General features: G+C 36.6%; 1 protein-coding gene across 1 annotated transcript; it reads right to left on the bottom strand.

Annotated features, from left to right (window-relative positions):
• Positions 1 to 1,826: 1,826 nt before the first annotated feature.
• On the bottom strand, positions 1,827 to 7,534 carry DMRTA1 (DMRT like family A1). Its single transcript, XM_082695207.1, has 2 exons — positions 6,683 to 7,534; positions 1,827 to 3,341 (listed from the first exon to the last, which is right to left on the bottom strand). Exons 1-2 carry the CDS (start codon positions 7,323 to 7,325, stop codon positions 2,494 to 2,496), a joined length of 1,491 nt encoding a protein of 496 aa, XP_082551333.1. The 5' UTR covers positions 7,326 to 7,534; the 3' UTR covers positions 1,827 to 2,493.
• Positions 7,535 to 17,421: the final 9,887 nt, after the last annotated feature.

Below are 17,421 nucleotides of genomic sequence, written 5' to 3'. Positions count from 1 at the left end.
AAATCTTATTAACCACTTTATCCCCTATATCTCGCACAGTGCCTGGCACAGAGTAGGGGCTTAATAAATTGCTGAATAAACAAAATTCTAAGCTAATACTTTTTTTTTTTATGTTTTCTTCAATCATGGAAAACTATTACCTGAGCACCTGTTATGTACTGGATAGTATACAAAGCTTTGAGCAGACAGACATGGGTCCTTCCTCAGACCTTACAGTCTAATTGAAATTGGTGAAGTAACTTCTGCTTCTGATGACTGACACTATTATGGTAACCTTGAGGATGGACAACCCAAATGCGAGCCTCAATTTCCTCACATTCAATTTAAAGTTGGACAAAGTGACCTACTCTATAAGCTTATTTAGTTCTAAAATTATTGTAAAGAGTATGAAATGTATAAAGCACTATGTAAATTAACTTGTTTTAAGATTATAAAATTACGTTTTCACTTGAATATGGCTCAAAATGGGTACTCCCCCAGTTCAAAAGCAATTCAGCTTCTCAAATGGATACATGCACATTATTATATGAATCACATAAAGAATCCAATTACTCTAGCATTGTTGTATTTTTAAACCAGATCTCTATTGTAAAATGTAACTTCCTTGACAGCGCAGTATTTTACATTTGGTATCCTCTATAGAACCTAGTACTTTTCAAAAAAATAGCATTTGGAAAATGAATCAATGCAATGGAAACAATTTAAGAATCACAAGGATCCTAAACTAAATGGTGAATGGCCTTTAGAGATTCAAGAGCCCCATGAAATTATATGCAAAACTCTGTGTAGGCCATTGTGTAGAGTTCTTTGGTTTTACCAGAGTCTCAGAGAGATCTATTATCCAAAATGGTTCCTTCACTCAGTATATACTAATTGAATATCAACTAGTTGCCAGGCATTGTATTATGGTTTAGGCTTAGAATCTTAAATTTTTTTTTATAAATAATGAATACTGATTACAACAAATCTTTACAAGATTTGCTTTCTCATATTCACACGACTAAAAATAACGCATACCATATTAAATATAGCTACATCCTAAATCATCATTAGATTCTAGGCATTTAATATGGTATTTAATGGTAAAATATATGCATACATATACACACACATGCATTCATACATACATATAATTTAAGAAATTTTTAGTGAATCATGTTGCCCAAGCTGTTTAAACTATTTCTAATTCATCAACTATCTTACACCACAGTTGCATTTTCATTTATTCCTAACAATAACAATGTAGCTACTGTCCTTAAAAAAAAAAATGATGATGACGACATATAAAGAAAACTTCATGAAATTATTTTATAATCAGTTTTAGGGACATTCCACTTACTGAAATAAAAAGCTTTTGTATGCTCCAGATGGAGAACAAAAAGTATTACTAAAATCTCAAGGAATCCTCTAAAATGTAATGATAATATTTCCCCATTGGAAATTTTATAATTCTCCTCAATGCATTAAGCCTCGTCTACCTATAGTCAATCAATATTTATCTAAGCAAGTATTTAAATTTTCTGAGCGAGACTATTTTTAACTTTGAGAATGGCTGCCATATTCTTGCCACAAACATATGGAAAGGAATATTACTCCAGATACAATGATTAAAATCATACCCACCCCCAGTAGGCGTTCACTTTATAATATGAAAGTTTCTGTGTAGCATGATTCAAAATGACTGTTTCAAAATAAGGTCAACTTATGCTATTAGGAAACCATTCATTTCTAATTCCTACATTCTACCAGAACTTAGATGCAATTAGTGATAGTGGCCAGGAGATGGCGCCATCTCATTTCCTAAAACACACTTCATAGGCTTTGTGTAATTTACAAAGTTCACTTTAAAAAGAAATGTTTTATTAATGGAATTTGTTATCAAAGTTGGTAGATATGAATGAAAAATAAGACATTCAGGAAAAAATAAGGAATTTAAATTTCACAAAAGTTTTACTTATTACTAATTACTTATATGTGAATAAAATGCTTTAAAATACTTGGAATAGTTTTTTTCTCTCCTGTGTACAAGGAACAGAAGGAAAGAAAAAGTTCAAAGTAATAGTCATTTGGAACTACCTCAACTTTTCAATTCTTCCTTTTAGCTCATTTTATGTCCTGGGTTGCTTTACACTTAAAAATGTATTTTAAAACTATAAGCTCCATTTTTCAACAAAATATAAACAAGTATAGTTATAAAATAGGAATTCTACAAATGATATTTTAGGGAGAAAATTCATAAAAGTAAAAATATTTCCTGAAATGACTTTCCTCAAGGCACATATAATGTTTAAATGCTTCTTTCACTTAGTAAATGCTAAAGAAGAATCTTGAGATCTCAAATCTATCATATTGGTTGTAAAAAAAAAAAAAACAGCATTTCTAAGGTCTAGTACACCATTCACATTAAATAGCGTACAAATTAATAGGTGTGGGCGTGTGGGCTGAATTGCATGCTTCTAGAAATACTCCAAAAAGGGAGAATAGGAGGAAATACTACAGATTGTCCTGATTTGGCCTGGAATACAATCTGCCACCAGTTACTGAGTCTTTACTGGGAATGTAGGAAGACTCCCTAATCATTCCTGAAAACGCATAATCCAAAGCTGGTCGAAAAGGCAACGCTGGTACCAACCCCGGAGTTAGGTAAGGAGACATAAAACCAGAGAGCCCTCTTCCGGGAGAGGAATATGCCAGCCGTAAAGGATTGATACCTAGTCTAGGACTTAAGCTGTAGAGACCTGAATCACCTCCATAAGAAGCAGAAACAGTCTGAAGAGGAGAGAAAGCTGATTTATTCCCTAGAGTTCCAAAACCAATTCCACCTAAACTAAAATTTGACGCTCTCTGAAAAGCTGTATTTTCCAGTTCTCCTGAGCTTGCTAGGTCCCTGGTGTCTGGTTGGTGTTCCTTCCCATTTAGGACCTGTTCAATGGCTTGAACCACATCCCCTTTGCAGAAGCGCAGAATGCCTTCTAGCCGGCTACGCCTATAGCTTGGAAAAATCCTGGTAAGGATATCAAGAGGGTCTCTTGGTCTTGAGGACAGTGTGGGAAGGCTGGCTCTGGCAGCAATGAAGTCTTTGGCCCACTCACTTTCATTTCCTGATTCCAGATCAGATGATGACAGGGATCTGGGACTCTCTTCCCCTCCCGATAGCTCCCCAAGGTGAAGAGGCTGAATACTATCTTCCTTGTTTGAGCTTTCTGAAATAGATGGCCTGATGTTTTGTTTTCCAATGACACCATTAGACTTAGGAGATGATCCCAAAGTACACTGATGGGATTTAGAGACTGGCTCTTCTTGTCCACTCTGGCATGAGTCACATTTACTCTCTTTTAGTTCTGGGGGATAGAAAAGAAAAAAGAAATCAAATAGAGGAAAACTTTCCAAAACACAGAGTGTACTGCCTACTTGAAAATAATGCTGGATAAAGTAATTCATTTATTAACTATATTAGTAATATTTATTTGCTGCAAGAAACTTTAATGAATAAGAATTTTAAAAGGTCATTCAGAAGTAAAGATACTGGAATAGTGGGGAAATGCTATTTATTAGGTTATTCCAAGATCATAAAATTATATAATACACAAATGCTCTAGTTAATTTAGAAATTAGAAGATAAAAGTCTATTATTACCCCAACTATTAAAGTGAAACCAGTATCTCACATTATTTGCCCCATTTGGTGATTTGAGATTTTCTAAATTTTATCCAAATTTCATTGTTATCTCAGGGAGCTTTTTTTTTTCCCCCAAAATGACACTATGCAAAACAAACAAACAAACAAACAAACAAAAACAACCTAAGTAAAATGACTGTTTAGATAAGAAGTCAAAGGAAGGAACAATCTCAGTATGAAAATGAACATTCTATTTAATAAATAATATTATATTTCAATGTTCTTTTTTTTTTTTAATGCTCACATGTCAGGTTCCAACTAAGTTACCTGAATAATGTAAAAAACAAAAAAAATTCTTGATTTCACTTCAAATCTAAACCAATAATGACCACTACTGTACCAATCTCATATCATACCAGAGCTCATATATATTGTTTTATGTTAGAGATAATAAAGACTTGGCATTTTTTAATAATTCCCTATGAAATGTGGACTTTCTTTTTCAATCCCTAGGAAGTATCCAAAAAAAAAAAAAAAACTTTACAGTCAAGTTGTTTCTAAAAGAAAATCATAAACTGCACTATTACACTATTGCAATCTGTACATATCTTTAAAGCATCTTGTAAAAACAATGTATTGGTTATTTACTTCAAATCACAACTCCCTTCCAATACTAGGGGAAGTTTTTGAAAAATATTTTTACACAAAAATCTGATTTTATACCTCAACATGTTGAGCATATTAATATTAATAAAACACTAGCATTTAAAATGCCTTTTGTAGTTTATGCAAGGAAAATAATAATGTATACATTCACTAAATAACTTTTATTTTGGTTTACATTTCCTCTTATCCTATACGCCTATTCTACCTCTAGTTCCATTAAAAAAAAGTAAACTGTCAAGTAGGATACTCAGAGTATTTCTGTCAAGCTTTCTTTTTCTACAAATGTTATGAAGCCAACCAAAAAAATACTGCATAAAGCAGTGATTTGCATACATGATTTGGTTTCTCAAGAAGCACTCCTAAATTCTAAAGAAGTATCTATACTATATATCTTTAATTTTAAAATTAAAGTGTATACAATTTAACACTTTGAGGGTTAAAAATTATGTCATTGTATCAAAGAGATGACAAAAGAAAAGATGTTGCTCCTGTAAGACTGCAAAGACTCTCTTGTATTTTCAACTTTAAAAGAAACAATGAAACTTTTCTAATGAAGTCTACCAAGTGGGGAGAGATTGGCTTTGGTCCATCATTACATTTTATTTCTAACTGATCCACAAAATCTACTCCCCCCCAACCAAACATGTAAGTTATCAAAACTTCATGTCTACAGCAATTAATGCACAAAACAATTTTTACTATCATACTGTTCTCACAGAGTACAATATGATGCAATGAAGTACTGATTGCATAAGACTACAAAATAAGGTATCTTTAAGATACTGTGATATCATTTACATCATGTCTGTTTTCTAAATTCCTATATCTGGTTCTATTTCTTTATTTTTATCATCATATATTTTGTCTTGTGTTGGATACATATAGTCTTCCTTCTTCTGTCTATAAATTGTAAGTTTTTTCTGTATGCAGAAAAATCATATTCACCCCTGAATCATGGCTAGTCTTTGTCTAATGAGTGAGTAAATTAAACAGACTACTGCAGTTCACGGATATTGGGTAAGAGGATGCAGTAAGGTCAGAAAAGCTACAGACGTGGCTTTTCAAAAAAGTAGGTCAACTGAGGCAAAGAATAAAATAAAATATCTGACCCTATAAAACGAACACTTTGGGTACCCCCCAAAAACATATAAATTAATGTCTAACAGAAAGTTATCAGCAAGATTTCACTGACAATTTAGTTTACAGAATTTTTCTTTTTTATAGCAGTTATCATTTGCTTAATGACTTTGTCCTTCAGAATGCTTTGATTTTTCATGAGACATGTTTAATCTGTTTTGCAGATTAATCTGTTTTAATCTGCACTGAAAGGAACTAGAACGGGCAAAACAATGGCATAGATGAACACAAAATCATATATGCTTTATTTAAATACAGAGAGAGTCTTTTTCAAAAGTACATCCTGTGATCCAAAAAGATCTGCAATTTTCAGAATTTGGGGAAATTTTCTAATAACTTACTTTCCATTACCACAGAATTTCGTATGATACATCCTGTCTTGAATTTATACAAAAATACTGAAGTGACATTTACACTCCTAGTGTTACCTGTTGAGGGCTGAGAAATTCAATAAAATACAGTGAGATTTGCATCAGCAGGAAAAGTTAATTTGAGATAAAGCTAATAAAGAATGCTTATATCTTTTTTACATAACAAAAGGGATGAGGTGTTTTGCCGTCAAAAAAGAAGAGGAAAAAAATTAAAACTCCTTGGGTAAGAAATCCCTAATACTGGACTTTGAAATTCTTCTTCCTATTGTTTTTACCAATCTGGAAAGCATAAATTTCTTTTCTAGGGAAAAGAGCTGAAACTTCAAATTTAGAGCTTTCTACACTTTTGGAGGCTAACAAACAGTCATGGGGTGGTGCTTAAAATTTTTAAGGGAAGAAAAGGAGATGAAAAAAGGTTTGGTAGCTGCCAGCAAAGGTTTGCCCAAAAGATAAGGAACTGTAGTCTCAACCTTCAGTGACTTTCCCAGCAAGACTGGAAGTTTAACTCTGGGTTTATAGCTGAAAAGAGTATAGGGCAAGTCCAAAATCCAGCTTCTCTAACGCCTGCTTGAAGTTCTAACTCACCCAAAGTAATATCAACTTGTGTGCAAATTCTATTCCTAGCCTGAGTTGCTCATCTGATTACTCCCTCTTCACTTTTACATTATCTTATCCTACCACCTAATGGTACAGAAAGCCCCTCCAAGGTGATGTGTCTCTAACATCCTTATTAACATTCCTATTACAGAGCAGTTTCCCAGAATTTAAATGAGTGCTTCTTTTAAACAACTTTTCTTGCCCACTACCAAGGCACGGCTACTTGTTTCCAAGAGTCTCTTTCCCAAACAACCATTTTCCTTTGCAAAAGTGTAAATGAAAGACCAACTTACCTTGCTTTAGCTCCGCGTTATCTGGATGGACTACTTGGAAAGCAGGCGTCGCCAGACTAGCCTGCCTCAAGGCACTCAGTTCCATTGCGGTCACCGCCGCAGGGCCGCTGGAGGCCTGGGAATTCTCCATTCTGTTGCTGTTGCTTCCGGATGTCCGACCCCCCGGCCCGCAGGGACCAGGGTACAGGAGCCTCTGCAGCCCCCGGGCCTCACTCTCTTCCTGGGCCTGTTGCCGGCGCAGCGCCACCTGGGCAGCCATGACGCGCTGGCGCTCGGCGATCAGGGTGCACTTGGCACACGCGCAGTCCCGCCAGCGGCAGAAGCGTTTGTGGCCCTTGAGTGCCGACACGACGCCATGGTTGCGACAACGGGCGCATTTGGGTGTCCGCGGGTAGCCGCAGCTCACCGCACCCACACCCCTCTCCAGTCCCGGAGCCGACCGACAGCCTCCGCTTCCCGTGGCGGCTGCGGCTGCCCGCAGAAAGAGGCTGGGTGGCCGCAGGAAAGTTGGAGGAACTGGTATCCCCGAGGGTACTGGCAACGCCGAAGACGGGGTTGGAGGGGCAGCCGTCACCAGCCCCGGGGCCAAGTGGGGTCGGCCGCTGCCGCTGCGGTCTCTGCTGCCACACTGTGACTGCTCCATTTCCAAGTCTGGTGAGCAAAGTGCTCTGTCCACAGCCAACCCTGCCGGGAGCGGGGGCCGCAAGGACTGGCCGCGGTCCCGCTGCCTCCAACCCACAAGCCGACAAAGTTTGAGAGAATTCCCGCCGGGCGCTGGAGACTCTAAGAGGCGCAGATGCCCGGTGAGCCTCAAGAGTCCCGGGGCGCTAAGTTAATGCCCCTATGCTCAGCGAGCTCAGCCCTCTGAGCGGGTGAACGGACGGCTGCAGAAGCTACCCCGCCCACCCCGGCAGAGCGCAGAAGCCCTGAGAGGGCGGGCCGGGTGGGGAGTGGGACCGCCTGGGAGGAGGGACGGTGGGGGACACAAGACACCGTCTTGATGGGCTGTTTAGGTCCATTTTCCCAAAAAAGCCTTTTTCTCCCACCTGCCTCCCCATGGATTCCTCAACGTCTATTTTTGTGAAATAATCATGCCTTCTACCATGCCTCTTACCACCCTTCTTAAAGTAAGAAGATCGTAAGTTCTTTTCTCAGTCCCACACTTCTCCTAAGCAAGTTTGAAAATTTGGATGTGGACTTGTTTTTCCTTTTCCCTTTCCTTTTCCCGGGTGAGGTTTAAGGATGGTAGCATGTCCAATGTTAATGAGAAAGCACAGCCCGACAGATGGCAAATAATATGCACCTGAAAGATGCTTTATTTAAAATGGGTCCTAGGACTGCATCAAAACAATGGATAAATAATGAAGTGAATTCGTTCACATTCGGATTCTTCTCGTTCATTCTGTTTATTTACAAATGAGAATTTGAATGGCACGCATTATTATATTTTGAAATGTGACCACTTAAATGTCTTTATGCGTTTCTTATGTGGAACTCTTTATAAGCAGCAACTGTGTTAAAGCTGTTTCAAAAATACTTCACATTTCTATTGTAAAATACTGGGAAAGGTTATTTAGACCATTCTTTAAATACACTATCATAATATGCACTCTTCAAATATGCATTTAATGTCCTTAATTGTAAGAAAAGATCATACTGCTTTTAAACCAAGAGCATTTGCAGCAGAAAATTCAGGAGTGTTTGTTCTTAATAGAAAAAAGAGTCAGGACTCTATGTCAGTTCTTCAAAATAATATTCAACTACCTTAACAGGCAATTCAGATTCTAACCCTAAAATAGCAAGTTAACAATGACAATTTTACCATCACAACCGCGGACATCCAAGGCAGACACTGCCCATCAGTCTGAGCTTTCTCCTGCCTGCCCACTTCACACCATCACCACCATCATCATCCTCCCATATCAACATCCTAACATCTTATTGTAGAGGTTTTGCACCTCTGCCTAAGCACTGGAACTGCCTAGGGAACTTCTAAAAGATACAGATTCTCCAATCCAAGTATACTGATTCTTTGGTCTGAGTCTTTTAAACTCTCAAGGTGATTATAACAACCAAGGTTTTAAAATACCACTCTAGGAATGTCTACCCTCTCCATATTCTATAATACTCAAATTTTCTCAACGAACTTTGCTCAACCCACTCATATCTCAACCCACTCCTATATCCATAGCTAGTTATTCCCTAACTGTGGAACACAAATCTAACATTTGAGAAATGAGTTTTTAGTGCTATTGGATCATTAAAGTACAATGAAGGCGCACCTGGGTAGCTTAATCAGATGAGTGTTCTACTTTTGATTTTTGGCTCAGGTCATGATCTCAGAGTCCTGGGATCAAGCCGCAAGTCACACTCCATGCTAGGGAATCTGCCTGAGGATTCTCTCTCTGCCCTTACCCCTGCTCATGCTCTCTCTCTCTCTCTCTCTCAAATAAATAAATCAATCTTTTAAAGGTAAAGATTTGGGGCACTGTAGGGGCTCAGTGGGTTAAGCCTCTGCCTTTGGCTCAGGTCATGATCTCTGAGTCCTGGGATGGAGACCTGCATCAGGCTCTCTGCTCAGCAGGGATCCAGCTTCCCCCTCTTCTCTGCCTGCCTCTCTGCCTACTTGTGATCTCTCTCTCTCTCTCTCTCTGTCTGTCAAATAAATAAATAAAATATTTAAAAAATAATAAATAAAAATTAAAAGGTAAATATTTCAAAAAGGTAATCCTAATCTTAGCTCCCAAAACTGGAGCAATGATGTTAAATGCTAGTAATTCTCCTCAAACACACCAGAAAGCCTAAATCTTTTCTCTTAATAGTATGACATATTCTCTCTTTTTCTCAAATTATGTATACTTTTTTTTTCTTTTTACTCTAACAGCAATGGAGAACTGTGGCTATTCTTATAAGTCACTGAGAAGATGTTAACAGCTGCAATTTAGCAGTGGCAACAGTTTCATCAAATGAAAAGGTGATGAGAAAGAAGAAACATGTTTTTAATTAAAGTGTGTGCAAGTATAACAAATATGTCAAAAATTTATAAACAAAGTAAAAAAAATAACTGGTCTTATAAATGGGAACTATAGAGGCATATCAGAAGGAAAAAAGGGGATCTAATAAACAAAATCCCTCCCAAGTCCAAAAACATTAATGTAACTCCCTTTTAAATTTTTCATTTCTATAAGTCAATCAGAGAAATACAATTATCATATGACCTCCCTGATATGAGGAATCTGAGAAGCAGGGTGGGGGCTTTGGGGGGCTAGGGAAGGAAAAAATGAAACAAGATGGGATCTGGAAGGAGACAAACCCTAAGAGACGCTTAATCTCACAAAACTGAGAGTTGCTGAGAGTATGGAGAGAGGATGGTTGGGTTATGGACATTGGGGAGGGTATGTGATATGGTGAGTGCTGTGAAATGTGTAAGCCTGAAGATTCACAGACCTGTACCCCTGGAGCAAATAATACATTACATGTTAATAAAAATAATTAATAAAAAATTTTTATTTCTACTCAAATTCCTTGTCTACCCTAAACTCTTACAGTTGGGGCACCTGGGTGGCTCAGTGGGTTAAAGCCTCTGCCTTCGGCTCAGATCATGATCCCAGGGTCCTGGGATCAAGCCCCGCATCAGGCATTCTGCTCAGCAAGGAGCCTGCTTCCTCCCTTTCTCTCTGCCTGCCTCTCTGCCTACTTGTGATCTCTCTCTGTGTCAAATAAATAAATAAAATCTTAAACAACAACAACAACAACAACAAAATCTCTTACAGTCAACTGCTATTTTTTGTTGGTTCGTTAAAACAACAAATCAGGACAGAGGAGTGGAACTGCGAGTCAGCAATTACAAATAAGGCCTGGCTCTGATCTTATTTAACTAAGCTCAAACAGCTTGAATTGGATATTTAGGCTCTCAGCTTCACTTTTCCCATTGACAACTGAAAACATTAAGTCATCTTCAAGGATATTTCCAAGTCTGTGGTTCATTTCATTTGCCAAGTCTAGTCTAAAATTATTTTTCATTAATGTTCTTAATCTCTAAAAATCATCATTACTACCCCTTGAAGGCCTCTGTCAAAACATCTCTCTTGCTGGTAGAATATCCTGGACTAACCTGCTGGTAAAACAAAGTTAAAAGTATATATGCTTAGCTTGGCTGGAAGCTTTTGGCAAGAGGACTGTGGATTTGGAAGGAAAAGACTGAAATTGTCTCTTCTTTCATGTATAAACATGTACAATTCACTCCGTGGCTTCAGCATATAGGTGAGCACACCTTATAAGTCCATCTACTCCGAGGTTTTCCAGATGGATACTATGTATGCTAATACTATGTTTTGTCAGTCTTGAAGGGTCTGAACTACACATCTCTTTGCCTGGGGGGCTTCAAAAAGTAATTGAGCATTAATTCTGATTGGGAGACCAGTCTGCAGACTGACAAAAACTCCAGCCACTGGACTGTGGTTCATCAAATGGCTAAGCACCCCAGTTCTGGAAAGAAACAAGTCTCCTCTGGGACATTGCCTTTCCTGGAGTATTGATGGGAGAAGGAAGAACAGGTTTGGTGATATGTATAATTGGCCAAGAAATGTTACTAACCAAAACACAATCTCTACCAGTAAATGCTCCCTCCTAAGAACATCCTGCAGCTAAGGAAAGATCGTTCTTTATACCAGAACTATAACTAACCACAGCATTGTGCATTTTAGGAAACAGAACTCCATTAGAGGACATTATCTCTGAACCCTTGCTCTGGGATGGCAAGAAGCCTGTTGGAGACCATACATTTTATCCTCACCCCACCCCCTGCCCACCATCACTACCAACAGGATGCAGATTACAAAATGGAGTGGAAAGTGTTTTCCTTTATTGCTCTATGAGCTCTTTCCATACAAGATGAAGATGTTTACCTGGAATCATTAAAAAAAAAAATTAAATGTGTAGATTGCTTTAGGTAGCATAGACATTTTCACAATATTTATTCTTCCAATCCAGGAGCATGGAACATTTTTCCATTTCTTTGTGTCTTCCTCAATTTCTTTCATGAGTACTTTATAGTTTTCTGAGTACAGATTCTTAGCCTCCACTCGGCATCAGGGAAATACAAATCAAAACCACAATGAGATATCACCTCACACCAGTCAGAATGGCTAAAATTAACAAGTCAGGAAATGACAGATGCTGGCAAGGATGCGGAGAAAGGGGAACCCTCCTACACTGTTGGTGGGAATGCAAGCTGGTGCAACCACTCTGGAAAAGAGCAGGGATGTTCCTCAAAATGTTGAAAATAGAACTACCCTACAACCCAGCAATTGCACTACTGGGTATTTACCCTAAAGATACAAACATAGTGATCCGAAGGGGCATGTGCACCCAAATGTTTATAGCAGCAATGTCTACAATAGCCAAACTATGAAAAGAACCTAGATGTTCATCAACAGATGAATGGGTAAAGAAGATGTGGTGTATATATACACAATGGTTGTTACTATGTTACAATGATGGTTACTATGCAACCATCAAAAGAAATGAGATCTTGCCATTTGCCACAACGTGGATGGATAGACTAGAGGGTATCATGCTTAGCGAAATAAGTCAAGCAGAGAAAGACAACTATCATATGATCTCCCTGATATGAGGAAATAGAGATGCAACATGGGGGCTTAAGGGGATAGGAGAAGAATAAATGAAACAAGATGGGAGACAAACCATAAGTAACTCTTAATCTCACAAAACAAACTGAGGGCTACTGGGGGTAAGGGGGTGGGGTTATGGACATTGGGGAGGGTATGTGCTATGGTGACTGCTGTGAAGTATGTAAACCTGGCGATTCACAAACCTGTACCCCTGGGGATAAAAAAATATGTTTATAAAAAATAAAAATTTTTTAAAAAAATAACAAAGACAGGGAATGGAAAAGAACTATTTTTTTTTTCTGTATCCATTTCTAAACACCCAGCAAATGGTAAACACTCAATATGTCTTTGAAAATAAATAAGGAATGGATGCTACAGAACATACTTGTAGTTTGGCTGAATAGGCACTAATATCATACTACTTTTCCTTTGCATTCTGAAATTTTTGAGAATTTCCAGTACACTAAAAGTTAATGTTTTCCAGGTTTACCTCTGTAGGGTTTATATAAGCTGAAGCGTGATTTCTTTTTAAGTATGGTTTATTGTTTACTTTGTTTTCTGTACTTCTGTTTAATATTAAATAAGGTACTTTATGACAATTTTTCATAAGAAAAAGTCTTATGAAACTCTACAGTTACAGTAAATAGGACTCAGAACTTATAAAACTCTTTTTTATTTTTTAACTCATAGGATATTTAAAGTAAATTCATGCTCAGGGATTGAGATAAGCTCTGTGATTTGTCTTCACTGAATAGAACCCACTTTCATAAATTAATGTATGTGAAAACATTTCCTCAGAGTTCAGTCCTTAAACAAACAGCAACACAGTTTCACTCAGGAAGTATGTGAAAGCCCTTTATGTGGCTGTGAAAGATCGTAACAGAATGAATACCACATTTTAAACACTAAGGCTTCTTAGTAAGAAGTCTAATTAAAAATTACACCCCAGGTAAGTTAATTTTAAAAACAACCATTAATCATTAAGTTTCCCTCATAAAATGTTACCATCTTAAAGGAAATTCTATATATGAAGGACATCTCTCTTATAGCTACCTCTTAAGAGTGAGTTTTTGTGTATCATGAACCATGCTTGAGCTTTATGTATTATGTCATTTAATACTCCATCACCTTATTGAGGCCAACTATATTATCCTAATTTTACAAATGAAAAAAAGTTTCAAAGAGAAGAAGTCCTCAAGACAGTCTAATGTTCAGACTATGTACACTCAACACCTCTCCCCAAAAGCCAGGTTAGTTCTACTATAGTACAGACTTGCAAAGCAACCCATTAGGTAAAATTGTCCATGATGTATTTATTCAGAGCGATACTTACTGGATGACTCATGAGCAACTCTGAAAATGCACCTACTCTTTCAAAATTATCAACAGTCCCATTAAAAAAAAAAAAAAGTGTGAAGAAGAAAGAAAGAGAAATTTAAAGTGCCATAGTTTGCCCATCTTTTAGAAAAGTTCAATGATGAAGTTTTTGTTGTTTCTCCTTTTCTTCCCCCACCTTATATTTCCACGTAAATAACAGTAAAATAAATCAAGACAAAATATTTTACTATTTTTTTATACCACCAGAAATTTCAAACATGTTTTCCTTTTACTCTCAAGCATCACAAAGTCTGATTAGATATCAAATTTTACTCCTTCAAAACCTGACATTCAATTCAAAGGTGATCTTTTCCTCCCAAGGAAAGTGTTATAAGACCTGCCATTCAGGATTAGAAAAAATGGTGAAACGCTTTCCCAAAATAAAAATTTACAAAGGAAAAGGTCATATAGGCTCATTTAGAAAACAAAATAGTTAACTTTAAAAAGCAGAAACATTTTTAGTGTGCTATTCCCTACTGTATTCCACTGACTGAACACAAATAGGATATGTAAATCAATTCCTCAAATATCAACTCCCTATTTCTTCATGAAAAATTGCCATAGGACCTAGAAAATGATTTCCTGTAAATTACTGTTATAAAACACGATAAAATTAACTTTGAAAGGAGTTACACATTTCTGCCCTTTTCTCTTCTAGCCTTTTTTGTGCCAGAGTCTGTCTTCTGGAGCTTTCATTAGAAGTATTCCAATTAAAAAGCTGTGTGAGTTTAAGGAAAAAAAAAATGGCTTCCCTTCACAACAAGGATTCTAAATAAGAGGTAAATTTGGTAAATCAGTTCCTCCCTGGCTCTCAGCCATTCACATCTTTTGGTTTTGAAATTCATTTCTTTGTGAGCATAAGGTGGTTGTTACGAGGTGTTGTCAGGCCTCTGACAGGGTTATTGTGCATGGTAGAAGGTGGGAGTTTTTGATCAATGTCTTCAAAGTCAAAGCTTGGAAAATAATAGGTGCACATCAAAACCTAGTGCCATAATGCAGTTCACATCAGGCTCTTTCAGGTGGCCCCAGGGAAGTACTTAATGCTCATGTTAAGCTTTACAATAATTAGTCATCTATAATGGTGTACTAAGGTTTATGTGAAGACTTATAACTTGAGATTCATTATCAAATGACATTTAGGAAAATCAATACCAGAAGAAAAATAAACTTATCTATTTATCAATGTTCTCCTCCCATTTCTTCTGAATCCCTGACCGACTGCATTTCTGTTCTTAAGTCATCTTTTATTGACTTAATATTTTTGTATTCTAAAAATGCCCATGTTTAATTTTTTAGGGCATTCATGCAATTGTTTTATGATATCTTGCCTAGTAGATCAAGTTACTTACTTTAAACCTTTTTGTTGTAACTTTTCCTATATTCTTACTACTTTTCCAAAAAGCCTTGAACATTTACATTACTTTAAGATGAGGGTGGATTTTTATGTTGTTTTTAGTTTTTCCTTTTCTAGAACATAGAGTTATTGCTAACATTTAAGAAAAAAGCTATTTTGTGCATATATCCATGCAAATAGCATGACTGCTATATATTATATATTATATCCTATATATCATATATCTATTGATCTAGAAATACAGACAGATATCTATAGATATATCTATAGATATACATATCTATAGATATAGATATACATATACATAGATATATCTATAGATATACATATCTATATAGATAGATATATAGATATATCGATATATCTATAGATATCCATCTGTATTTCTATAGATATATAGAAATATCTATATTTATAGATCGGTAGATATGATTTCTTAAAGAAACTATTAAGTCACAGGTGGAAAATATACCAAAAAAAAGTCAAATCCATAGTTAAGAGTTAAATGTGCCATATGTTTCTCTAATACTGAGGCACAATGGGGTGCATTAAGAAACTCATTAAGTCAATGAAAATAGCAGCTGGGCTCTATAGAGATGTCTATTCACTTCTGAAATAGAAAAACACAAAATAGTGGGCACATCCCATTTCTTCTCAGATTTGAACTGATTGTGTTAGCATGGGGCCAGTGCAATGCAAAATACGAACTACCTTTCCTCTCAGCATCTAATTAATAAATTTCATTTTAATAGTCTTTTCTTTATGTTTCCCAGTGATGGCAAAGATGTCTATCTCCCCTTATTTTTTAATTTTTCTTATAAATAAAATTAAAACTTTGCCAAAGCACCTAAATAGTACAGTAGAGTCATGCACATTGAGCCTAATAAATGATTTGGGCAGTAAAAAGAAATCTGAATATGTCTGGTTTGGTTTTATGGACTTCAGAATAAAATGAATGTCATAATAATAAAAATATCCCCCACTAAAATTTTGTGTGATTTTGGGAAAGGTGTTGGTTCTCAAGGCATTTGGTTGTTTTTTGATTTTTTTTGCTCTATAAAATGCAGTTTCAGATGTTTGCTTCTTCTATGTCAGTCACTTTAAGAATTGGATGAAATCTCTGAGAATCTGACCTGTGCATATATCAACAAAATTTTACATAGTATTTCAAGTGCATTTTAGACTGAAAGCCATAAAGGATTTCCAAAGTCCCTTCCTGGCTTAAAATTCTATGAACAAGTTCATTAGGAAGTATAAACTACAGCCTAAAACATTTCTGGGTGAATGAGCCATACAAAAAATTGACCAAAAGTAAATAAATAACAAATGATTCTGGAATTGCTGATTAGCCACAGCCTAAATTCATCCTTCACTCTTATTTTGGGATGCTGATGTGACCTTTGCCACATATTTACATGTATTAGGTTCTATGTTTACAACATCTATCCTGTTGCAGTAACATCATGCTCCTAAACCACTGTTTTACTTACAGTTGCTCAGTATTATGTATAATATCCATTAAAGTTAGATCTTATTCTCAAAAAAAAAATTCTATGGTTCTATAACTAATATCAATACAAAACTTCCTTTAATTTTTTTAAAATTCTATTTTATTTTATTTTTTTAATTTTTTATTTTTTATAAACATTTATTTTTATCCCCAGGGGTACAGGTCTGTGAATCACCAGGTTTACACACTTCACAGCACTCACCAAAGCACATACCCTCCCCAATGTCCATAATCCCACCCCCTTTTCCCAAACCCCCTCCCCCCAGCAACCCTCAGTTTGTTTTGTGAGATTAAGAGTCACTTATGGTTTGTCTCCCTCCCAATCCCATCTTGTTTCATTTATTCTTCTCCTACCCACTTAAGCCCCCATGTTGCATCACCACTTCCTCATATCAGGGAGATCATATGATAGTTGTCTTTCTCTGCTTGTCTTATTTCGCTAAGCATGATACGCTCTAGTTCCATCCATGTTGTCGCAAATGGCAAGATTTCATTTCTTTTGATGGCTGCATAGTATTCCATTGTGTATATATACCACATCTTCTTGATCCATTCATCTGTTGATGGACATCTAGATTCTTTCCATAGTTTGGCTATTGTGGACATTGCTGCTATAAACATTCGGGTACACGTGCCCCTTTGGATCACTACGTTTGTATCTTTAGGGTAAATACCCAGTAGTGCAATTGCTGGGTCATAGGGCAGTTCTACTTTCAACATTTTGAAAAACCTTCATGGTGTTTTCCAGAGTGGCTGCACCAGCTTGCATTCCCACCAACAGTGTAGGAGGGTTCCCCTTTCTCTGCATCCTCGCCAGCATCTGTCATTTCCTGACTTGTTTATTTTAGCCATTCTGACTGGTGTG

This window comes from Mustela nivalis (assembly GCF_964662115.1).
Source record: "Mustela nivalis genome assembly, chromosome: 13".
NCBI lineage: Eukaryota > Metazoa > Chordata > Mammalia > Carnivora > Mustelidae > Mustela > Mustela nivalis.
The sequence above is the reverse complement of the archived record's forward strand: the minus strand, read 5'-3'. Positions and strand labels throughout refer to the sequence as shown.

Excerpts from the sequence above, each read along its gene's own strand:
- DMRTA1 (XM_082695207.1), bottom strand. The coding sequence starts at position 7,325 with ATGGAGCAGTCACAGTGTGGCAGCAGAGACCGCAGCGGCAGCGGCCGA. Across the intron at positions 3,342-6,682 it reads TAACGCGGAGCTAAAGCAAG|AACTAAAAGAGAGTAAATGT; the intron begins GTAAGTTGGTCT and ends TCTATCCCCCAG.